This window comes from Sphaerodactylus townsendi, linkage group LG16 (genome assembly GCF_021028975.2).
Source record: "Sphaerodactylus townsendi isolate TG3544 linkage group LG16, MPM_Stown_v2.3, whole genome shotgun sequence".
Lineage (NCBI taxonomy): Eukaryota > Metazoa > Chordata > Lepidosauria > Squamata > Sphaerodactylidae > Sphaerodactylus > Sphaerodactylus townsendi.
The window spans coordinates 14307626-14332721 of record NC_059440.1 but is presented as its reverse complement, the minus strand read 5'-3'; the positions used below and the strand labels follow the sequence as shown (position 1 = coordinate 14332721).

Here is a 25096-nt window from a genome sequence, read left to right as displayed (position 1 = left end):
TTTCTGGAGTATTAGAAACAACAGCTGGGGAGGGAGCTCAGAGAGGATGCCATAGAGCCAGCGTGATGTAGTGCTTAAGGGCAGGTGCACTCTAATCGGGAGAACCGAATCTGATTCCCCGCTCTGCCTCTTGAGCTGTAGAGGCTTACCTGGGGAACTAGATTAGCTTGTGCACTCCAACACATGCCAGCTGGGTGACCTTGAGCTAGTCACAGTTCTTTGAAGCTCTCTCAACCCCACCCACCTCACAGGGTGTTTGTTGTGAGGGGGGGAAGGGAAAGGAGTTTGTAAGCCCCTTTGAGTCTCCTTATAGGAGAGAAAGGGGGGATATAAATCCAACTCTTCTTCTTCCAACTCTTCATAGAGTTCACTCTCCAAAGCTGCCCTTTCCTCCAGGAAACTGATATCCACAGTCTAAAGAGCAGTTGTAAGTCCAGCAGAAGGGCATCCAGAGGCTGGCAGGTCTAGATTCGGGGCTATTCTCCCTCCTGATACCCTATTTTCCCCAATGCTGGGGGGTGGAAGTGTGTATGGGGATAGCCCATAGGGTTGCCAACTCCTGCTGGGAAATTCCTGGATATTTTTGGGTAAGGCCTGGGAAGGACAGCATTTGGAGGAGCTCTGGCAGAGTATAATGCCAAAGGAACCTTTTCTCCAGAGGAATCAATCTCCAGAGTCAAGATCAGCGGTGATTCCCAGAGACATCCAGGAGTCACCTGGAGGTTGGCAACTCTATCCCAGCATCCCACCAAAATCCCTCCAGCTCTCCATTCAGAAGTAACAAGCATGGGAGAGGGGAGGCACAGCTAGAAGGTCCTTCAAATGAAAAGCCTAGTCACCAAGGTTGCCCAAACCCAGGTGATGGCTGGAGATTTGCCAATATTATTTTTTATTGTAAGAACTTTGTGGTCAATGAACCAATACAAAAATCTAAAACCAAACATCAAGTTAACCAACACAAGCATAAATAAATAAATAAATAAATAAATAAATAAATAAATAAATCATCATCATCATCATCATCATCATCATCCACTCATAAATAGCTAAACATTAAAAACAATTCGTGTCCAATATTCCCTGGTTCTTTCTCTCCTAAACACCTCTCCTAAACATTTTGCCACTGTTAAGGCGATTTTGAGAATTCTTGTCCTCGAATAAGAACTTCATGCAGAATTTACACTTAAGTGTTGTCGATAATGGAAGAATCCACCTATGTCACTCAAGCACATAATGACTGCAAGTCAGAAAAACATGCAGGGACATAGCTACAAAAAGTGGTGCCCAGGACAAGAACTAAAATGGTGTCCTCTCCCCAAACATCAACCCATTTATAGATAACTGTATCAAAACAAAGCCCTGAATAGACAGATGACTAGAGAGAGAAAAAAGGTGAAAGGAAAGTAGCAGACAGAGAAAGAAGGCGAGAAAGAAAAGGAAAGAGAGAAAGAAGAGAGAGGAGAAAGAAGAAAAAGAAGACCTCCAGATATTTCATACAAATAAAATAAAATTACATATTTTTTCTGCTGAACTTAGAAGGTTTTTTTAATGATATAACAGACAACAGACGTGGGACTTGTGGAAGGGAAGCAGACAAGCACTGACTGATGTTGACTATATAAGAAAACAAGAACAGCCTGTATGAGGACACACCAAATGGCCATCTAGCCTACTGTTCCATTTGTAGAGTGGGGCAGTAATAATGCAGAGCGGGTAATTTACATAGACACCTTTCCTTGTGCTAAGGACAAAGAATGTTCTTCCTCTGAAGGGATTTGCTTCCAGCAAGAGAAAGACACTCCATCTCTCTTAGTCCTTTCTTCAGCACCACTCCCAATCCACCTTCCCCCCCACCCCCCGCAATCTCACTCTCAGATCCCCACTTTCTTCCCGCTTTCTGCATCTGCACCATTTTTCTCATCCATGCAGGAAGGGCTTGCTGCTGCGCCCTCTGCTCTCACCTCAGGATGCCGGGGGAGAGGCGGTCGTGGGTGGTACAAACCCAAGCAGAGGACGGGCAGCTGGGGTGGCAGCAGAGGCAGGCCACAGGCAGTGGGAGGCAAAGGAGGCAGCAGGGAGCACAATTTTTCAGCCCCTCATTCCTGGCGTGACAAGGGAGGGGCCTGGCGGCCAAACGTGCCTCCCCACGTGACGCCCAAAAGTTGTGCCCGGGGCTCAGGCCCCTCTGGCTCCCCCCTCATAACACCTATGATAATGTGTGACAGGGTTTCCTGAAGGTTACAAGGGCACAGTCTAGACTGATACGGAACCCCTGCATATCTGCCTTGGGGGACTTTGAAGGGAAAGACACGTAATCTGGCTTTGGTGGAAAGCCAGCGATATTGTGCAACTGTTAAATTCTTTAGATCATCTGCAATGGTGGAAAGACATAGTGTAGCTGATGTGAAAGGAAGGAAGGAGAGCGTATTGAGTGGGCGTGTGTCCAAAGATGGGCAGATGTGATATCCCACAATCTTTTGTTTTAAACTAACTTGAGTGTTGCTATTACAACCGAATTCCAGGCAACAGAGAACAGTGCGCTGGAGAAAATGGCTGCTTCGTGGCACCATCCTTTGCTGAAGTCCCTCCCCTCCCCAAACCCCACCCTCCTCTGGCTCCACCCCTTGAAATCTCCAGGTGTTTCCCAACCCAGAGCTGGCAACCCTTCCAATCGCCCCCTTCTTGAGGAAATTACCTACAGAACTGACCTGACCGTCCATTTCACCCATCTGTCGATCAAAGCGCTCAGCACAGCACCTCTGGTCTTTCTGGCAGTGCCGTTCTAACAGCTACGCAACATCCCCTCTGAGCAGCTTTAACCAGCCCCATATCAACAGCCTACTTATTTTGTTTTCCAAAATCGGTGCATGCTATCAAAACTGTGGGAAGGCGGGGGGGGGGGGGGCAGCAGGAGAAAGGCATGTTGGAATATTCATCTGTTTGAGGGCATAGGTGCAGGGGCGTCGTATGGGGTCAAATGTCCCCGGGCTGCAGACATTTAGTCATGTGGGGGGTGGAAAATCCCCCCCCCACATCTCTCCTCCTTTCCCCCAGATCCATACACTGATTTCAAGACAAGACATTGTGGTGAGGAAAGGCAGTTGTCCATTGTGGGGGAGGGGGGCAAGAAACTCAGATTTTGCACTGAGCTACATTTGCCCTAGATGCACCTTTGTATAGGTAGCATAGCACGCCGCTTTGTCTCTAAAGATCAGAGGAACCCAGAAGTCTCCAGAACCATTTTTGCTGTTACAGCAACATCCCCAAGGGTGATGCCTGTTCATCAATCGATTTGCATTAAAATGGACCAGAAGGTAGCCATGCAAAACACTCAAGCACTTTTTCTCCTGGTGGCCCATTACTAGTGGTTTTCCAAGAAACAAAGAAGGGACGGCAACAGTGCAGAAGGGGGGGGATCGCTTTCAATTTTTCTTTTTCTTCTTCTTCTTCTAGCAACAGAAAGCTGCAAGAGGTAAACTGGATCATTTCACGATCCTGAGATATTGCACAGAGAGGAGAGCAGCCTTGCGTATCCTGGCTATTCACAGGGCAACACCGTGCGCTTTCAGCAAAGGCTCTCCAAAACTGGTGTCACACTCATACACACAACGCAGGTCCACATGTCAAGGGGAGAGTTGCAGCTGTAGGAATACAATTGCCACCACTGTCCAGCTGAGCAGTCTTCTGAAATTCTATGCAGCCCTATAGACCAGGCAGCTACATCAGCGATTATCAGCCCATGGGCCAGGGACATCAGGTGGACCACAGAACCCATTCTGTTGGGTCATGATCCCCATCAGATCTGCCATTTTTGTTGCCCTTTGGAAACACCTACAGTGTAGAGAGCCAAGGGTCATGCTTTCCCCTCTCTCTACCCATGCGCTGAGAAGAGCAGCAGGACAAGATGATCACTCAAGAGAAGGTTTTTCCACATTTCCAGTTCTTGGCTTCTCCTTCACCTTGGTATACCTCCTGTAGTTACTGGTTGAGGTGCCTGGACCCCAGCTCTCTTGGACTACTGCTAATCATCGTCCTAATCTTGTGACCTCACTGGCGTCAACTCTGGCTCCTCCTCTTCCTATCATGTGACTCCCCATGCAGGTCAGTGGACCCCACTGAAATGGTAGGGAGGAATGAGCTTCTCTCCCCCGCCTCCAAGCCTTTGTTATCTAATTTTTGCATTCTGGTTTTCCTGCATTGTTCGCTGTATGCGTTACATGAGTCTTGACTGCACTCTTCAACTTCTGTAATCTTCCTTGACTCTCAGTGAGAAAGGCAGGCAAAGGAAGTAAAAATGAAATCAAATTAAGGGTTCCCTCTCGCAGGCATTCACAGACAGAAGCACATACATTGCCTCCGTCTGCTAATGGCTGTACAAGACAGACATTACATTTCTTGGCAAGGAAACGCAGCGATCGGCAGAAATCAACAGGTGCAGTTTCCGGTCTTGCAGCTACCAAAGGCAACCCTGGCTGTCAAGTTGCAGAGGGGGGTGCCGGAAGCCTCTCGGGCAGGATTCTAGCAGACCAAGAGTCACGCCCAGTTTCTCTCCACGACAAGAGTGAAGGGGGGAAAAGATGAGTCACACCCAAACTTGTCACCCTTTAAGTTCTCCAGACAAAATATCCAGCACCATTTCTCTCATGCAACTGGGCAATCTTTATTTCACTGGGTGAATGTGAGGCAAGCTTTGGAGCCCTTCTTTCAGCAAATTTACAGGGTCTAGATGAAATCATTCAACAGGCCATGAAAGATGCACCGGGCTAGATCTATTTTTTTTTTCAGGCACCTCATGTGGTATAAGGCAGACATTGCTACAACCAGATCAAAACCCTGACTGGCCATGAAACAAACAAGGAATTTCAGCCAGTTATCTGTAAATCCAATTGTAGCATTCATAGTGGATGCAGGAGAAGAAGAAGAGTTTGGGATTTATATCCCATCACCTACATACTATCTGTAGAAGAAGAAGAAGAGTTTGGATTTATACCTCACCTTTTTCTCCTATAAGGAGAATCAAGGTGACTTACAAGCTCCTTTCAGATGGTTCGCAGCACTTTGGCAGAACCGGTTGTTAAAATGGTGCTTATAAACAACCAGTTGTTAAATTATTTGAATCCCACCACGGGAACCGGTTGTTAAATTATTTGAATCCTACCACTGGTTAAATGTATTTAAGTTGGAATGTATTTTATTGTGGGTTTTGATGTATGCCGCCCTGAGCCCTTTCCGGAATAGGAGGCCAAGAAATCCAAAACAAACAAACAAACCTACCCAACCACCACCCTGCACTGGAAGCCAGGGAGAACCCAGCAACCCTAAGTGCATGCAAAACAGAGGAAAAGGTCTCCTCTGTGGTGGCCCCCAGATTCTGAAAAACTCTCCCTAGAGGTCTTGGGTGGTTCCACTTTGGGCATCATCTTTGGACACCAGCTAAAGTTCTTTCATTTTAATCACGGTCCCATTAGTGAAACGCCTTTACTTTCATTTCACTTTTGACTTTGTGAGCCTTGTTTTCTGACTCTAATTTTGTTTGAACCATTTTGATCCTGGGTGTTCCATAATAATACCACCCCTCTCTCAAATTCTGCCCTGGAGGCGCCATAACAACCTGTGAAATCAAGTGGGACTGGCTGACAAAGGCCCAGCTCGTACGAAACTTCTCTAAGAGGTCTTCACTTCAATTGTGACTTTTGGAATGTGAAGACACTCCAAGGGGCTAGGCAAGAAAAAGTGTTGTTCAAGTATTTATTATTGATTTGTGTTATTTGCAGCCTGCCAACCTCACTGTGGCTCGAGGTGGGTTACACAGGGCTAGTCAATACAATCAACAGGGAATAACACATTAGGATTTGTGCTGTCAAACCAACCAGAAGTCTGAAAAACAGAACTGAAACCAAGTGTAAGGGTTCAATTGACACATCAAATGATGCAAATGTTACACAATAGGATCCAACCCACAATGAACTGCACGCAGGCCACAGTCCCCAATAATTTATCCAAACAACTTTGTGAAGGCTTTTGTAACGGTGCTCCCATTGTCTGCATACAAAAGCCCTTCTGAATAATTCAGTCTTGCGTCGTTTACAGGAAGCCAGTGAATGTGAGTTTACCTGACCTTCTGGGGCAGCCATTCCACAAGGTGCATTTCTTCGCTTCACTTAGGTAAATGTAAAGGTAGTCCCCTGTGCAAGCACTGTGACATCATGTGACATCACATCACGATGTTTACTAGGCATACCATGTTTACAGGGTGGCTTGCCATTTTATTCCCCCAATTGTCTACACTTTACCCTCTGCAACCTCAGAAGGATGGAAGGATGAATCAACCTTGAGCCAGATAACCTGAAATCGACTTCTGTCGGGATTGAACTCAGATTGTGAGCAGAGCTTTGACTGCAGTTCTGCAGCTTTCCACTCTGCATCAGGGGGCTCTTTGCTTCATTTCTATAAGCCATATTTGCTTCATTTATAACTCATCTTTCTCTCCAACAGGAACTCAAACGGCTGACATCAGTCTCTTCTCTTCCATCTGATCTTCATACTGGAACATGGCCACACAGCCCGGAAACCCCACAACACTCCAACACTCAAATAGTTAAACACACAGCAAGCTTTGTTATTATATACTATTCCCAAGCAAGACTCCAGATACTGAGAAGAGTCAAATGTACCTCCTGTTAAGTTTTGCCATCTCCATGGCAACCTGGCTTATCTCGCTATGTACCTCTTTTGACCCATGGGCAGATAACCCTGGATTGCTGACAGTCCATCTCTTGGTAGGCTGACTGATGATCACAGCCCAGGATGCTTAGCTGGTGCCGCATCCTCAGACACACGGTCCCTCAACAGCTGAGACACACCCATCTTGGTTTGGGGAAGATAACTGCAAGAGGAACTCAAGAAACAAAGAAGAAGGCCTTGGCCTCTGCGGTTGGACCTCCAGAGGAACTGGTTGACCACTGTGTGGGATGGGATGCTGGACTCCATAGTCAGATATTGGTCAGATTCAGCTCTGGGCTCTTTTTATGTTCTTGTGACTGGTAATCAGGTGTACTTCTGGAGAAACTCCAGGCCCCATCTGCAGGCCGGCAGCCCTTATGACTTGTTTCTTTTTACTATTTATGCTTTAATCCAAGGGTCTTCTGGGATAAACCCAAACTCTTCTTCTTCTTCAGTCACAAGGCACTTCGAGAAAAAGAGCAAAAAGCAAGAGACGATGGTTGCTCCTAGCCAAGGTGGTTGTCCACCTACTTGGAAGGCAGAGCAAGCCGTCAGCATCAGCGACCAATCAAATCCCATCCATAACAGGTGGAAAAGCTGCCACTGAAAAGTGTGGGCAGATTGATGGGCCTGGGACACAGAACAGTTGCCTGGGAAAGGACAGCAGCTTGTGGGCCAGACTTCTGAGACCAGGATACAACTCCCCATTCACCTGAAAAAGTCTCAAGGTGGCCTTCAGACAGTCACACACATTCGGCCTAACCCACCTTATAGAGCTGTGAGAGGAAAAGGAGAAGCCAGGTACACCACCCTGAGCTTCTTGGAGGGTAGGACGGGCTAAAAATATATTTTCTGAAGAACTTAATCTCTCTTGGAGCAGCAGTGGCGTAGTGATTGAGAGCAGGTGCACTCTAATCTGGAGAACTGGGTTTGATTCCCCACTCTGCCATTTGAGCTGTGGAGACTTATCTGGGGAACCAGATTAGCTTGTGCACTCCAACACACGCCAGCTGGGTGACCTTGGGCTAGTCACAGCTCTTTGGAGCTCTCTGAGCCCCACCCACCTTACAGGGTGTTTGTTGTGGGGGTGGTAAGGAAAAGGAGTTTGTAAGTCCCTTTGAGTCTCCTTACAGGAGAGAAGGGAGGGTATAAATCCAACCTCTTCTTCTTCTTCCAACTGCTCTCTAAGTGGATCCAATTTTTTCTGCCGCTGCCTAGATGGAGAGTTCAGGAACATCCAGCGGTATCTGCTCTTGAGGCTTTTTGTTTGTAAATTGCAGAGGGTTTTTTTCTGTGCTCCTGCAGGAATGTGGCGTACTCCCTACCCTATTCTAAACAATGGTGGGGGTTTAGGGTGGGGATAAACAGGGATTTCACCTTCCTGAATATCCCAGCGCCTTAAACGCAAGAAGAGCCGCCCTGCCAAAACAGCCATTTGTCCCTTCCCACTTCTTTCCATTCCCTCCTCGCCTCTTGCTATTGTGTTAAAAATACCCCGGCAAGCCTTTGAAATTCCAGGAAACAGCCAATTCTAAAATACAAGTTAGTTAACCTCAAGGACAAGCATCAAGAGACTTCGGCTGGAAAGCAAGAGGGCCCGAGAGGGCAAGCAAACCGGATTTCCTTTCCCCAACTCACTCCTCCGCCACCGACTGAACAACAGCTGAAACACAATGCCTCCCGCTCAGACAGGCCTTTTCGCGTGCAGGGCAGATAATGTTGTGTTTTGTGCAACCCCGTTTAAACAAACGCACACCGGTGAACGAGAGAGGAATAATTCAGTGCCATTTTTCCAGGCTTCTCCCCCCTGAAAGCCAACAATTGCAGCACGATTTGTACTTCATTAGTCACAATGGTTGAGAGCCTCCTTTGCATGCAAAAGGTTCCAGGTTCAAACGTCAGCCTCTCCACTTAAAGATCTCAAGTTCCAAACACTGGGAAAGATAAATGCTTTCCCCAAACTGCTGAAAGCCATGGTTAACAATATTGAACCATGAAGACCAGCAGGGTCTGCACTGCATGTTCAATAAATGTAAAAACTGTAGACATCTGTCTTGGTCTGTTAGCAAAGAGGCCAAGGTACTACTGGCAACTTGAACCTGGGCACATTCAGTCCCTGACATGTGACATGGCAAATGTGTGAGCGCTTCTCAGCACTAGGGTTGCTTGCTCTGGGCTGGGTTGGGAAAGACCGGAAGGGAAAGACCTAAGCAGGGTCTAATGCCATATACTCCACCTACCAAAGCAGGCATTTTCTTCAGGCAAACTTATCTCCCTTATCAAGACAAAGATCAGTGCCCCTAGAGAAAATGGCTACTTTGGAGGATGGATTCTACAGCATTATGCCCTGCTGAAGTCCTGCCCCTCGTCTCCCCGAGCCCTGCCTTCCTCAGGCTCCATCCCAAAATCTAGAGCAATTTCCCAGCTAGAGCTGGCAACCCTAACTGGGAAAATGCAGGCTTTGTGAGTTCCTGCCCACTACAACACAATGATTTTTTTAATCTTAGGATCTTTAAAAAAAAAACACCAATCTGTGCCAAATCGCAACTTTCACAATGCAAGGAAGATACCTGTCGACGGGAAACAATTAAAAACTTAATGGGATGTTGTTTCCAAAGCCGTTAAGGCAAACAAAACTCAGTCTTCGTTTTTCCAAAAGCAGATGGATTATTGCTAACAAACAAAAATTAAGAGGGCTTGGCATTCCCTTTCCCCCAATAGAAGGGGGAAGGAGATCTGGCAGGCTTTGACAAGAGGCTCTCAAAAACAGTTGTCTAGGTATTAATCCTACGGAAGAATGAATCTCACTCCCGTCAAGTGCGTCAGGAAAATGCACAAAAAGCCACTGTGTTCTGCATCTCTGAATCAGCTTGCCACAAGTTTGGGAGCCACTAAGTCCATACATCAGGTGTGGTCCTATAAAGTTTTATTTGTGGCCTTCTAACTACCAAAGCTTCACCTGGAAAGGATATTGGGGCTTGGACAGATTTATGGAGGAGAAGTCGATTTATGGCTACCAATCTTGATCCTCCTTGATCTGAGATTGCAAATGCCTTAACAGACCAGGTGATTGGGAGCAACAGCTGCAGAAGGCCATTGTGTTCACATCCTACATATGAGCTCCCAAAGGCACCTGGTGGGTCACTGCGAGTAGCAGAGAGCTGGACTAGATGGACTTTGGTCTGATCCAGCTGGCTTGTTCTTATGTTCTTATTATTTTCCCTCAAAGAACATGCCCAGCTGCAGAGATAAACAAGGAGCCACGCGACGTCTTAGAGCAGTTCTGTTCTGACAAGGCACGGTGCACAGAGCAACAACATGGCTACCACAAAATGGCTGCCTCAGGAGGCGGAGCTGTTCCATGAGGGAAAATGGGATGGTCAGGGGTAGATTGTCACCTGTTCCTTTTCCATGCTTGCTTTGGTCCCAATAGGGATGCCAGCAGGGCCACAGCAAGGGGGAACATGCGTGCACCCTGCGCCCCTACCCCCCCCCCACATGCCCGGAATGACCCCACACAGGTGTTCATCGAGTGAGTTGTACACCCCCTTTCCCCTTGGCGCTACACCACTGGATGCCAGCCTCCCAATGGGACTGGACGATTCCCTGGGAAGTACAGCTCCTCTCCAGATTACAGAGATCTGTTCCCCTGAAGAAAATGGGGACTCTATGGCTCTTTGTACTCCCCAGGCTCCATGCCCAAATCTCCGGGATCTTCCCAACCTGGATCTGGCAACGCTCCCCTCCCAGAACTCCATCCTCCCCGGTCTTTGTCCCAAAACCACCAGGAAATTCCCATGCCAGAGCTGGTAATCCTACATCTCCTCCCTCCCAAGCTTTCTTCTTTCCATTGTTTTCAAAAGTCTTGCATACTTGAGAAATCCTACAAAGTATGTAGAAGCTCCTGTGCATTCGGTTGTTCCCCTTTCTGTGACCGGCAGGAGCTATTTTTACTTTGTATTATTATTTAGAAAAGGCTTTTAAGTAACTGCTGAAGGAGGAGGTGACCTTTTCGTGCCATTTTTATAGCGCACTTTCAGCCACAGCTATTGTTTTATGTTTGTGATGTTCTTGCTAGTTTCTAAAGCTGGGTTTTCCTGAACAGCTTTTAATATTTTATGTTTTTAATCAGTTTTTCGTTCATAAGCCATGCCGGGCAGATTCCCTGGAGAGGCAGCACAGAAATTTCCTAAATAAATAAAAAATCTAAACCAATACCCCGGATCAGGAGGAGAATGGCTGGGAGCTTCTTTGTTATACCTAGTTCTACCCCATTACCCTGACCAGGAGATTTTCATCACACCCGCTCCTGGTTTTATTTATCCTCGTGTATTATGCTATGCTTTTAAACTTTGAGGGCATTTGTCAGTTTTATAAATAAAGTAATAATGAAGTCTACTTGGGAGGCAATTCTTGCTGATCACCAACAAAGCTAGACCCCAGGGAGAAGCAGAAACATTATCTTCTCCCAGATTAAGTTGGGGGTGGGTCTCAGGGGAGGGTTTTTTTCTTCCCTTGCTTGTTTTGAGCAATGTAGCCAAAATTCATGCATCACAGATGCACAAGCATCCAAGGTGTTCAAACACATCAGAACGTCTCCTGGGAATGAGTGAGGGAGGGAATCAAATGTTTATGAATCAGACGGTTTTAAATGTGTACATTGAGGGCGATACAGAGAAGAAGGGAGATGAGTCAGGAAGTGAAAAAAAATTGTGCTTTTCCTCCTGTTCCTGGAAACTGAAGAAAGCTAAATACTTCATGGAAAGTGACAGTTTTTAAAATTACTATTACTGTTAAGGTATTTTTGCTTGAACTGTAGTCAGCTGCTGTTTGGGGAAGGGATCGGCCCCACTGAAATAGAGCTGCGTGCAGATAACACACGGGTGTAAAGAGATACCACAGAAGCGTGGTTCACACATAACGCAACACAATGCTGCTTTGGTAGTAGCTTGTATGGCCAGGATTCTTCCATGCACACCACCTGCCTTCTGAGGTGGCGTTTCAGTTCGGGGAGCAGGGAGACTGCTTTGTCCTCTACCCAGTCTCGCAAGCACACCACAGGCCAAGATTTTTCATCCCCAGATCAGGAGGAGAATGGCTGGGAGCTCCTTTGTTATGCTTCGTGCTGCCCCATTCCAGGACACCCCACAAGATCAAGCTGTTCTGCAGTTTTAAGCTGGCTGCTAAAAAGCAAGTGGAAAGAATGGTTATGCAACGAACACGCCATTTCTTCCTGGCAAACATTTATTGCTTTTCTTAAGAGGGGGGGGGGGCACTAAGAAATCTTATCAAATTGCCGGTTTCCTGCCAACGCACTGATGCTGCGAAGCAAAGCTGTCGACCCTGGACTGTGAATAATTAGGGAATGAAGTTTTTGAACAGCCACTCACCTGGTTCTTTCTAGAGACTCACCATATCTTCCAGGGGATTATTTTGTTAACACATTGTGTCTCCAAGTAACCAGCCAAGTTTTTTTTTTTAAAGATAGCTGGGCTATTAGTTTTGGTGGCCTTTATTTGCCCAGGGGTCTCCAGACTTTTTGAGCCTTTTTGAATGGGTTATTTCCACTCCGATGTGGCCAAGGATAAGTAGGTTACACAGGCACATTTGGAACTCTGACATGCCATGGTGGGGGCAGCAATAAAATGACTGTCACAAAATGGCTGCAGCAGGAGGCGGAGCCAACCACAAAATGTTTGCCATAGTTTAACCTCAGTAATACGGTTCAGGCTCTTTGCCCAGCCAATCAAATCCTCCTCTAAGTGCGCCAGGGAAGGAGGAAAGAGAGTTAACCCCTCTTCCCTGACTTGAATCAGGGACCCAGCAGTGGTTATAACGAAGGAAGGAAAATTACACTAGACAAGTACCTGGGGTTGCTGAGCATCTCATAGGGATAAGAACTTCATTGTGGAACCAAGAGTTTCCCCTTAATTTCAATTAATCACCAGACTACATAGAAGAAAGGGCAGCTTTGGAGGAAGGACTCTACAGTATTCCATAGAGTCCAGAAAAAGTAAAAATCCTAGAATGGCTACATTAGGTGAATGCTGTAGGACTGCTTCTCTGATGGTATACCATGATGTCTATAAAAAACTGACTGTCATATATAAGGACACTAATGGCTGGTTGAGGATTGAGAGAAGGATGGAACTGCTGTTGGTCAACATCCTCCAACAGGTCTTCAGACTGATTTTTTCTCCTAAATACCGAGGAAAATCTGAAGAGCAATGGGTGTGTGTGTGGGGGGGGGGTGGTGGTGGTGGTGGTGGTAGTGGTGGTGGGGTTAAACTGACTGGAACAAAACTGGATAGCAGCCAATTATGATGCTAGCACAAATATTGAGGATCAAAAGGTTAGTACGGCAGGTAAAACACACGCAAAACACACTCATCATATTACTTGAAGCCAAAACAGAAGCCTTCAGGTAATATAATGTGTGTGGAAAAGGGAACAGGGTGATACGAAGCAGAAACTTGAAACTTACAATGTGAAGTGATTTCGTAGTAGGGAATGTTTCAGGAAGACATTTCAATAGAGAGAAAGGGCCTGTGGACTGTTTTACTAATATGCATTATTGGTTGATGTAAGTTTTTATCTTGTTCTCCCTGTACTGACTTTCTGTTTACATAATACCATTTATTGCATTGTTTAATACTTATGCCTCATTTCAGATTTCTGAAATCCTCGTCTAGTTGCATTGTTTATGATAACACTGAGAAATGTGGGCTATAAACGACATAACAAAATCGAATAAATACAAATGATGGAAATAAGTCAATCATTATAAGTGACCACGTCATGATCTGAATAGAATTTTTCAAGTCTGAACCCACTGATTTCAGTTTGCTTAAACTAGATGAGCTCTGCATAGCGTTGCACAGTCAGTGTCTAAATGGCATCCTTTTCTATGGACCTGTATCAACATTATCACTGGTTGTTAAAGTAAACATCACTAAAAAGTCATTTTGCAGAAACAGATACTGAAATGGGTCATGTCACCCTGCTCTGTCTCTGCTAAAGAAACACAATGAAAAGGTTATTTAGTACCAATATAAACGGGACAGTGTTTACCATGGGATTTAGTTTCCCAGCCCTTGGTCAGAACCTGCAATCTAACTCCTGTTACAGGCTTCACAAATAGCAACTCATTTCTCCAAACCTGCTAATGAAATCTGTTGTGATCTGTGTGTCGTGCAGTTCTGAGCAACCCTGAAAGAGACGTGGTCCTAGAGTGTTGTTAGCACACTGAGATATTCAGCAAGTTTCTAGTCCTCACTGCTGCAAAGGCAGACACAAAAGATGATCAATATCTGAGCACCCTCCACAGTTCAGTACTTATTGATCGGTTTGACTGAAATTCACCTTTCTTGCATCATGGACTTCGAGGGGGTTCTCATAAGGCTTTCAGGATGTTTTCCATCCAAACACTGGCATGAGCCCATAACACTTTCAGACAGTGCTTTCCAACCAAAGGGTTCTCCCAAAAGATCTCCAGACCACATAACAGTTGCCCTAAAGCAAGGCTGTCCAACTCTGGTGCCCCAGATGTTCATGGACTACGATTCCCATCAGCCCCTGGCAGTGACTGATGGGAATTGTAGTCCATGAACATCTGGGGAGGCAGAGTTGGACACCCCTGCCCCAAAGAAAATGGCAGCTTCAGAGCATAGACTATTAAAATAATCTCACTCCGGCCTCCAAACACTGCCTTCCTCAGCTCCGCCCCCAAATCTCCAGGAACTTCCCATCCTGTTGGCAACCTCACACACCAGCTCCACCTCAGCCTCTCAACCTCCCCCGAATGTACCACAAAGGTAATTAAAAAATTCTGCAAGCAGGTAGCCGAGTAGAAGGTTTTCCCAGTTAATGTAAACAAGGTGTACCGAGTCCTCAGAAAAGCACTGTTGATACTAAAAACACCAATATATTATTACAGATAGAGAATACGATTAAACCCGCAAGCATCAGAGGCGGTCATGGTTATTGTCTCGGAATGATTCCCTTCAATCTAAACAGCACTGCCAGGTGTTTGCCCTTGCCTTTGTGGGGGGTGATGCCTTTGTTATTATGGGTGCATCTTCCAATCACAAGAGGCGGCAGTCCGTTGCCAGGGGCAATTGATGTTTTTCAGTGCCCGACGCAACTCTTAAGTGCATGTGAATGAAGCACACATGAATGAAGAGGTCCAGGGGTGGAGTGGCTGTTTAACTTACAAGGAAGGTTCCTGGGGAGCTGACAACCACAGGACAAAAGAGAGGTAAGCAGGGGCATACCACCCAGGAGAACATAAGGGTCAAATGTCCCTGGGCTGCGGCCATTTAGTCACATGGGGGCGGAAAATTGCCCCACAGCCCTCCTCCTTCCCTGATGATCTGGTGCAAAAAAAACATTGTTTGGTCATGGTGGAGGAGGGCGTTGGGTTGGGGGGCAATGTAGAAAGCTCAGATTTTGCACCGGGCTACATTTTCCCTACATATGCCTCTGGAGACATCTAAGTTTGCCAGCACCACCGGACCTCTACCCTCAGCTGATCAGCAGCAGTGCAGGAGGAAAGGTGTCAAGTGTTGGCCAAGATCTGACCCAAGTAACCCAGTAGAGTTGGCTGGAAGAGCTTCGGCAGCCACTCAGCCTGCCTTGCTCAGGGGTCACTTTCACTTCTGAGTCTGTCCGCGAGAGGCTGTGACATGCTCAGAAGACGCTAACTCAATTGCAGGGGCAAAGAAAATAAGTGTCAGGCTCGGAGAACCGTTTCAAGACCAAAGTCACCCAAAGCTTCTGAGAAGGAATTCTCCCAGGTGCGGAAACGAAGTCAATTCCACCAACAATAGCTGCTTGCCTTTTCTTTTCTTTTTTAAAGAGGGGGCTCCAAAAAAAGGACACATAGAGATGATCACAATTTGCTTCCCAAACCTAATCTAGTTTTGGGGTTTGACCCCCTGCCCCAGCTACATCCATCTGTCTCTCTTCCAGCATGTTCCTTTTCTCGTCAGTTTCATCAAGTTCATTTGCATATGCAAATATTGGTTGGGCTGAAAGGATCTTTGCCAGTCCACGTCTTAATATCAGACAAATATTGGCCCAGGGTGGGGTTACACCCACTCATTGGAGTGCACCACCCTTGTTTGCATCAGGAGAACCAAATTCAAACAAACCTCTGGGCAAAATGCTCTTCGATACTCACCTCCATGAAACCTCCAGGCACAAGAAGCATGTTTTTGGCTGAGACCTGCCACCTAGGGTTGCCAACTCTGCTTTGGGAAAGTCCTGGAGATTTGGGGGTGGAGATTTGGGCTCAGCAAGGTTTGGGGGGGATCTCAGAGGAGTATAATGCCATTCAGTCCATCTCTTCCAGTGAAGGCAGTGGCCGAATTCACGGTGCTCTTGAAGTTCTCAAGAGGACTGCGCAAATGCCCCTATCAGCTTCGGGAAACGGCTGGAATTCTGTCGTCCATGAACATCTGGAGCTCCATAGGTTGGCCGCCCCTGCTCCAAAGCATCTGTTATCTCCAAGAGAACTGATCTCTGTAGTTTGGAGATCCTTTGTAATTCCAGGAGATCTCCAGGTCCCATTGCCACGTTGTGCAGATTCATAATCGTGAAATCTTGCTCAGGAGAACTGTGTCCGAATTCGGGAGAAACAGGTGGTATAAGTATCCAAATAAATGAACATTCTACCCCTGGAAGAGTTCTCTGGACCTTCCCTTGACGAACAAAAACAGAATTATGCACAATAAGCTTTCAATCGGCTTTCCAGCTTTCTTGGCTCAGGATTGTAATTCTTTATTCTCCTAAAGAAAGCACTGTGAATACAAATTCCTTATTGTAGCCCCCGACAACCTACATGAAAGTAAGAAGGCAAGGCTTGAATCGTCTCTGCTTCAAACTGAAAAACAGTCCAGATATGTCTAACTGGCTTCCACCTAGGCCTTCACCCGTGAAAGGATGCCACAGCCGTCACATGCTGTGCTCCTATACAGACCGTGGAGTGTAACAAGGTTCCCTAGCAGCACATGGGCAGTAATTTTTTCTTAGCAAAGTATACAGAGTATAAAGAGGCAGAAAGAAGAAAAGAAGAGTTTTGTTAGGAGTCTCAAAGGGGCTTACAAGCTCCCTTCCCTTCCTCTCTCCACAACAGACACTTTGTGAGGTAGGTGGGGCTGAGAGAGTTTTGAGAAAACTATGACTAGCCCAAGGTCACCCAGTAGGAATGTAAGAGCAGGGGAACAAATCTGGTTCACCAGATAAACTCTGTCGCTCGTGTGGAGGAGTGGGGAATCAAGCCCGGTTCTCCAGATTAGTGTTCACCTGCTCCTAAGCACCACACCACACTGTCCTTTCTCAATAGCGAATTACATCACCACTATCTCAAATGCAGCGATTTGAATTCTCATTCACCACTTTCAGCTAGGAGCTTAGCTCTGGCATTTGCAAACACTTTACAAACAGAACGTGTAATTCTTGGCACTTCCAGAAAAAGGATCTTAGGCCCTTCCCAACACCTGCTCCCTTTGTCTGCTTGAACCACCATAGATTTGCTGTCAATCAAAGGAAACAACAGACCGACCCGTGATCTGAGCTAGCCAGGTCAACAACCTGGTGGAAAGTACTGTTAAGTCACAGCTGACTTACAGTGATCCTGCAGGGCTTTCAGGGCAAGAGACATTCAGGGATAGTTTGCCATTGCCTGCCTCTGCACCACAACGCTGGTGTTTTTGGTGGTCTCCCATCCATTCTGTTCCACAAAAAGATGATAGTTTCAGGATAGTGCTTTTCTGGCTGCCACAGAACAATGTTACGCTTACCTACCTCTGTATATAGAATCGTTCTTACAGGTTCCTAGTGCATACTAGCCTTCCTCCTGCTCCCCCCAGCCGTTTGAAAGTAAAAACACATTTTGGCATAAAGGCTCTCGTATCAAAATACCATGTTCAATAATGCACAAAATAATGGTTTTGACAAAGGCAGCACATAAAAATGAATGATAATTCTCATATTTGTTCGGGACTATATTCTAATGCGGAAGCATATAATTTTCTCAGTCGCTGCACCTCAACTGACTAAACTATCATCTTTTAGTGGAACAGAGAATAATCAGGGCCGACCCTACTTAGCTTCTAAGACCCAAGGAGATCAAGCTAGCCTGGGCTATCCAGGTCAGGGGACCAGAAATACAACTTTATAAAAAGCAGCTTAAGCATGCTATAGCAACTAGTGTGTTGAAGAAACACCTGGGAGGCCCAGGTTCGAATCTTCAGGCTGCTTTGAAGGTCACTGTGTGGTTTTAGGCAAGCCCCCTTCCTTCAGCCTAACCTCCTCACAGGGTTGTTGTGAGGACAAGGCAGGAAAAGGAGAAGCACAGATACCACCCTGAGTGCCACAGAAGAAGGGAGGGATAAAAATGGACTCACTAGATAATGTCATTTATTCATGGTCTTTTCTGCATGCACAGCTTACCACAGATTTTCCCAGTGGTCAAACCTTGTGCCTTGGAAAAGTTTTCTGTGAAATCATTTCTGTGAAATCATGGGAGCAGCAGTGGCGTAGGAGGTTAAGAGCTCATGTATCTAATCTGGAGGAACCGGGTTTGATTCCCAGCTCTGCCGCCTGAGCTGTGGAGGCTTATCTGGGGAATTCAGATTAGCCTGTGCACTCCAACACACGCCAGCTGGGTGACCTTGGGCTAGTCACAGCTTCTCGGAGCTCTCTCAGCCCCACCTACTTCACAGTGTGTTTGTTGTGAGGGGGGAAGGGCAAGGAGATTGTCAGCCCCTTTGAGTCTCCTGCAGGAGAGAAAGGGGGGATATAAATCCAAACTCTTCTTCTACCTCCATTCCCCTGGTCATTTTTCTCCTTTTCTCCTTCGGTTGCATTTATTCCATATACTACTGCTGAAAATGTATTATTCCTAATGGTGGCGGGATGTCATTCATGATGCAGAAGAACAACCCTTTCTTTCAGCCATTTTCTCCTTTCCCTTGACCTCCATTTTTGAAAGGATTAATTTTTTAAAATGATCTCTATTGCATTAGCGATGTAACATAAGGGCACAGAAGAATAATAGTTTGGATTTATTATTTGGGCTTACAAGCTCCTTTCCCTTCCTCTCCCCCCAACAAACACCTTGTGAGGTAGGTGGGGCTGAGTGAGTTCTGAGATGACTGTGACTAGCCCAAGGTCACCCAGCAGGGATGTAGGAGTGTGGAAACACATCTGGTTCACCAGATAAGCCTCTGCCACTCAGGTGGAGGTGTGGGGAATCAAACCTGATTCTCCAGATTAGAATCCACCTCACCTTTACCACTACACCACGCTGGCCAGGTCAGTTGCATCAGTTGAGTCAATTTCATCCTGAATGAGTGACCATACACTGCATCTGCAGTTAGGAGTCAGTGAAATTGTCAAGGGAAGTTGCTTTTGTGGCAGGAAATTGACATGGGATTACAGCCATAAAACACCGTAAGAACCAAACTGAGGAAAGAACATGCCAAATTAAAAGGGGAAAAAGAAGCATTTGGTGGCAAGATACATTGTAAAGAACTCACGTGGAAGAGGCATCTATTCCTTTTTTGTTTACCGTGTGCATTATATATTACAATAAAGGTCCCAGATTCAATCTCCATTTAAAGGATTTTGGGCCATAGGCATTGCAGAAGACATGAGCCTCATTCAACCTGGGAAAGTCACTGCCAGTCAGAGCAGATGGTCTGACACCGGACTCCATTTTTGTATCCACGGTATCATGAGCTTTATTGTAGGCAAGCATCAATAGCAACCCACAGAGGTCTTAAAAGGCTTTTCGCCACCACCCAAACTTTGCATTATAATATCAGAACCACTAAACTCAGCAACAAGGAAATTCACAAAAGTTACCAGTCCACATAAAACGCAAAATCTAACTTGCGCACCCAACCGAACCTGCTAAGCCAGGGATCTCCAACCTGCTGTTCATGGACTATGATTCCCATCAGATCCTACCAGTATGGCCAATTGACATAGCTGATGGGAATCATAGTCCATGAACATCTGGAGGGACATAGGTTGAAGACCCCTACTCTAAGCCATACTGATGGCCCAAAACCCCCAGGTACTTCTCAGGCCCCTTCTGCACATGCAGAATCATGCACTTTCAATCCACTTTCCACGCACTTTGCAGCTGAATTTTACTGTGCAGAAAAGCAAAATCCACTTTCAAACAATTGTGAAATTGGATTGAATGTGCATTATTCTGCTTGTGCAGAAGAGGCCTCAGAGTTCACAGAAGATCCTCTGCCCTTCCCAGTCACTAGAACACCTCTCTCCTTGGTCAGATGCTCAAAGAGAATCATTTAGAAACCTGCTGTGAATCAGCTCCATAACCAATAGAGCAAGCGATCTCTCATACATTATAAAACACAGCTGTTGCAGCTGCCAACCCTTTGCTTGCTTGTATCTATTTGGGAAAGGGGCGGGGACATGTCTCCCAACCAAAACCTAACCATGGTTGACCCAGCTTAGTTTCTGAGATCTGATGAAGTCTGGGTCATCCAGGTCAGGGCACAAGGATAGTGTAAGCCACCAAAATGGTTCCCTGTTAAAGAACACACAACAGGTAAGTGCTGTCATCCAGCTGAAATATGAAGCTGCCTTGTGCAGAGCTGTATCACTGGTCCACCTAGCTCATCAGAGTCAGAGAGCCAGCATGGTGTAGTGGTTAAGTGCAGGTGCACTCTAATCTGGAGAATTGGGTTGGATTCTCCGCTCTGCCACTTGAGCTGTGGAGGCTTATTTAGTGAACCAGATTAGCTTGTGCATTCCAACACATGCCAGCTGGGTGATCTTGGGCTAGTCACAGTTCTTCAGAGCTCTCTCAACCCCACCCACCTCGCAGGGTGTTTGTTGTGGGGGGAAGGGGGAAGGGAAAGGAGATTGTAAGGCCCTTTGGGTCTCCTTACAGGGGAGAAAGGGGGGATATAAATCCAAACTCCTACTCCTACTCCTTCTAAACTTGGGAGAGCCTGGTGGGCCAGTGATTCAGGCACCATACAGGAGAGCCAGGTTCATGAAGATCATTGAATGGCCTTGGGCCACTTGCACACTCTCAGTCTAGTGACAGTAGGGGCAGGGAGGCCAAAGTCTGCCACTCTGAGCTTGTTGGAGAAAGGGTACTAGCTGGAAAAAGAACAGTGCTGCAGCTTGCTGGCTCCTGGCCACCCTTCCTTTCCTAACTTCATTTCTAGCCTGCTTTTCTCACTGAGAAACAAGGTGAATTATGCCAGGTAAGACAATGCAGTCAAATGGCACAAGACCTCCAGCAGACAACGCAACAGGACTAGGATCACAAAAATTAGAATTTGGGGCAGAGGAGGGAGAGAAATATCCTACAGGATACTTCATAAGAAATGCAACGCCTGGAATGGCAAAAGTAGAAAACGACATTGTAAGAGTGAGATAATACAACCCTGTTCATTCCATTATCACTGCAGCCTTATTGCCTTTATAGAAATGGCCTTCTGCTCTGAGGTTTATCAAGGCTTCTAGGTTACGTATTTATTTCTATATAGCACTGATAGATTCCTTTTATAAAGGCAATTATATACTTTCAGGGAGCATAGAGCAGTTGAGGATCTGAGTAACTGCTTCATAAAGAAAGGTTTCATAAAGAGAGGCTCTGCGAAACAAGGCAGGGATAATTTGGTAGATTGGAATGGCCAGGACAAGAGGTATCTGGGAGCAGAGGGCATGATGGGAAATGGGTTGTATTGATTGCAGCAGGTTCCCTGGGCAGAGGGTGAGAAACCACAGCCAAGTCATCAAACACACACGTTGCCTGCAGAGGATCTTATCTGTGTGAAGGATCTCATGGTCTCCGCTTGGGGTACTGAAGAACCACTGATGGATACCTTTGACTCGGTGGATGAGCACTTCCTTTGTATGCCAGAGAGTCCAGGTTTAAATCCTGGCCTCTCCACTTAAATAAACCAGAAGTAGCATGCACTTTCTGTCTGGGATCCTGGACAACTGCTGGCAACAACAACAACAACAATAATAATGGAGAGGAGGAGGAGTTTGGATTTATATCCCCCCTTTCACTCCTGTAAGGAATCTCAAAGGGCCTTACAATCTCCTTTCCCTTTCCCCCTCACAACAAACACCTTGTGAGGTGGGTGGGGCTGAGAGAGCTCTGAAGAACTGTGACTAGCCCAAGGTCACCCGGCTGGCAATGTGTTGGAGTGCACAAGCTAATCTGGTTCACCAAATAAGCCTCCACACCTCAAGTGGCAGAGCTGGGAATCAAACCCAATTCTCCAGGTTAGAGTGCACCTGCTCTTAACCACTACTCAGCCTATGCTGGACAGCTCTGTGGATGGAGAGGGCACAGGTGACAGGACACCGGAGAAGGGTCTCTGCAGTCCTCCCTCACTGAACTCTCTGCTGACTTGAGCATGGTACAAATGTTCCCTTGAACCCCAAATGCTTCCTTGAACCCCAACCTCCATTCCATAAAGCTGCCTTCTCCCCGAGTCACACCATTTACAAAGTATGGTCTGCACAATGCAATAGCTCCTCTCTAAGGTCTCGGCAGCCCTTTGGGAGGACAGCTTTGCACTGAAACATCAGAGATTGAACTGACTGCAAAGAAGCAAGTTGATTACCCATCACAGATTTCAGAAGCTAACCAGGGTCAGCCCTGGTAAGTACTTGGACAGAAAGCAAGGAATTCCTCGGTTGTTAAGAAGAGGTGAGCAATGGCAAACCACCTCCTAATGCCTCTTGCCTTGAAAACCATACAGAGTTGGCATAGGTTTGTTGCAATTTGATGGCATTTTCCACTTTCACCTTTGGGTAGCAGCTTGGCTTGAACAGCCATTCTCCTCTTCGACACCACCCACCCAGCCCATGTAAACCTCCAGCCAGCACTTCCCAACTTTAACCAATATACAGGACAGTTGCTATTTTACACACTGCATAGACCTGAGAGCCATAAAGTGCAATGCGGACTACCAGCTCCAAAAAAACGGAACCAAATTTCATAGAATAATAAAGTTGGAAGAGACCCCAAGGGCCATCAAGTCCCAAGTTTGAAGAAGTTCAACTGCTATTCACCCCAATAATGAAACCTCCAGAGTCAGAGGCAATGTACCTTGGAATCAGAGGAGCCAGAGGAAAAACTATGCAGGGGTGGGGACTGCCTTCCTGGGCTTCCCCAGTGGGGCACCTGGTTTGGTCACTGAGGGAAACAAGATGTTTCCAGGATGGTTCTTCTGAGTGAGGAGAGTAGGAAAGAGTACCTGCATATATAGATGCAGCCTACCCTTCAGTATCAAACACTAGGAACAAATGACAAGGGAAGGCGGTTGCCTTTGTGCTGAGTTTAAAAGCTCCCAGAGGCCTCTGCTGGAAATTGGATGAGCTGGGATAGATACTGGACCTGAGGCCTCATCCAGAAGGCCTCTCCTTCTTACAGCCCAACAGGAATTAAAATAGGCGGCTCCAGGGGAAAGGCAACATTCAGCGAAGAGTAGAACAGAATAGGCTTGGACCAAACAAATTCATGGCAGATAGAGATCTAACCAGATAAGGTCATGACAGTTAAACTGAGCCTCCTTGTTCACAGAGAGTCTACCTGACACTCCAATGCTGGAGACAAGCCACAGGGTATAGCAACTGATAGTTATGAGCTATGCAAATTGATTTGCCTTTGCAAAGCTATTTGCAAAGCTATTTGGGAAGGTGGCCAGTCGGACTTTTGGTCCGATCCAGAAAGGCAGTTCTGGGTCCTCCTACTTTACTGAAAGCCTATCTCAGTGGTGGCAAACCTATGGCACAGGTGCCAGAAGTGGCAGAGCCCTCTCTGTGGGCACGCACAAACAGAGTGCCCCTGCACACACATCTAGGGCTGCCTGGGCCACTGGCCTCACTATTAGCATTGAACCTAAGCACCTGTAGTTTGGGGTGGAAAGCAGTGTAGGTAACCCCTGTTAAGTGCCTGTTAAACTCCACTCGATTTTCAAGTGCGAAGAACTTAAAGTGTGACTTTTTTACTCTGGGAGTGTGCTTCGGCTTGCTGGCAATGGGGCTTGCTTCTGAGTAAACCCTCCTAGGGTTGTGATTCACCGGTTGGAAGAGTTGCACGGTTGCTTCAAAGCAAAGCCACCAACTACCACCAAGCTTACTCCTGAGTAATGCATGCCTCAGAGCCAACCGTTTTTTCTAAACTTAAACCTCAGTATTCAGGTTAAATTGCCATGTTGGCACTTTGCGATAAATAAGTGGGTTTTGGGTCGTAATTTGGGAACTCGGTCTTGAAAAGGTTCGCCATCGCTGGCCTATCTCCATGTATGCCCTGCCCCCCCCCCCCTTACATGCCATAGCAGTCAAGAACAGAGCCTCCATGGAGAGAGGCAGAGTATATCTTTGGACCCACAAACTGTCTGCACTTACTAGTTGCATTTTCCACTGGACAGCCGCAGGGTTGGCAACTCCATCTCATGAAATGAGAATTGGAGAGCGGTGGAGGGGGGTTTTGAGACGGGGACGCGACGCCCCTAAAGCGCCCCCCCCCCCGCCCCTCCTGTTAAACTGTCATTTCCTTCAGAAAGAATCATCCTACTCTGGAGATCTGCTGTAATCCCAGGTGCCTTCCAGGCCCCACCGGGAAGTTGGGAAGATCAGCCAGTCACCGTTTCCGCGAGTCTAAGCCTGGAGCCACGACCCTTTCCCACCCGAGCCTGGATCTCCAGCCCACCCACCGCCCCCGGACTCACCATTGAGACCGTACTTCTCCCGCTGTCGCCGCACCTGCTCCGAGCTGAGCCCGCAGCTCTCCCGCACCTCGAAGCGCCGCAGCACCTCGTCGGCGGTCAGGCTGTGCGCGCCCTCCATGCTGCCCGCCGGGGGTGAGCACGGTCGGCTGGGGGTGGGGGGGCGAGATCGAGGGGGGAGGAGAACCAAAACAGCCGCCCCGCGCCGAAGGGGTTACTGGAGGGGCGCGCTGGGGACCCCCGACCGTGCGCCCGTCCTTCCGAAGGGGCGACCGGGCTCTTTCCGTCCGCTGGCGGGGAGCTTCGAGCCGCCAAGCTCCCTTCCTCCTGGCGGCGACGGGGACTCACAAGCCGGCTGCCCGGCTGCAAAGACGGCGCCCGCCCAGCTCCCTCCCGGCCATGCCCGGCCAAGTTACTTTCTGCTCCCGGCGCGACTTCGGCTGCTACGAAACGGGAGGTGGTGGGAGGAGACGGGGTCACGCCCACTTCCTCTCGGCCACGCCCGTTTCCTACTGGCCACGCCCACCAGGATCCCCCACCCACCCGCGATCTAGGCGATTTCACCCCGCCCAAACCACAGAGGATCAGAAAAAGGGGATTGATCTCCTCGCTCTGTCCCCAAACTCCGCCTC

At 47.2% G+C, this 25096-nt stretch overlaps 1 protein-coding gene across 1 annotated transcript in view; it reads right to left on the bottom strand.

The window, feature by feature from the left end:
• Window positions 1-24885, bottom strand: part of ATP2A3 (ATPase sarcoplasmic/endoplasmic reticulum Ca2+ transporting 3) — a 99505-nt gene extending 74620 nt beyond the window's left edge. Inside the window, exon 1 of the mRNA XM_048518939.1 lies at window positions 24468-24885. Coding sequence (XP_048374896.1) covers window positions 24468-24585 — 118 coding nt within the window. The 5' untranslated portion in view covers window positions 24586-24885. The remainder of the gene's footprint in view (window positions 1-24467) is intronic.
• Window positions 24886-25096: the final 211 nt, after the last annotated feature.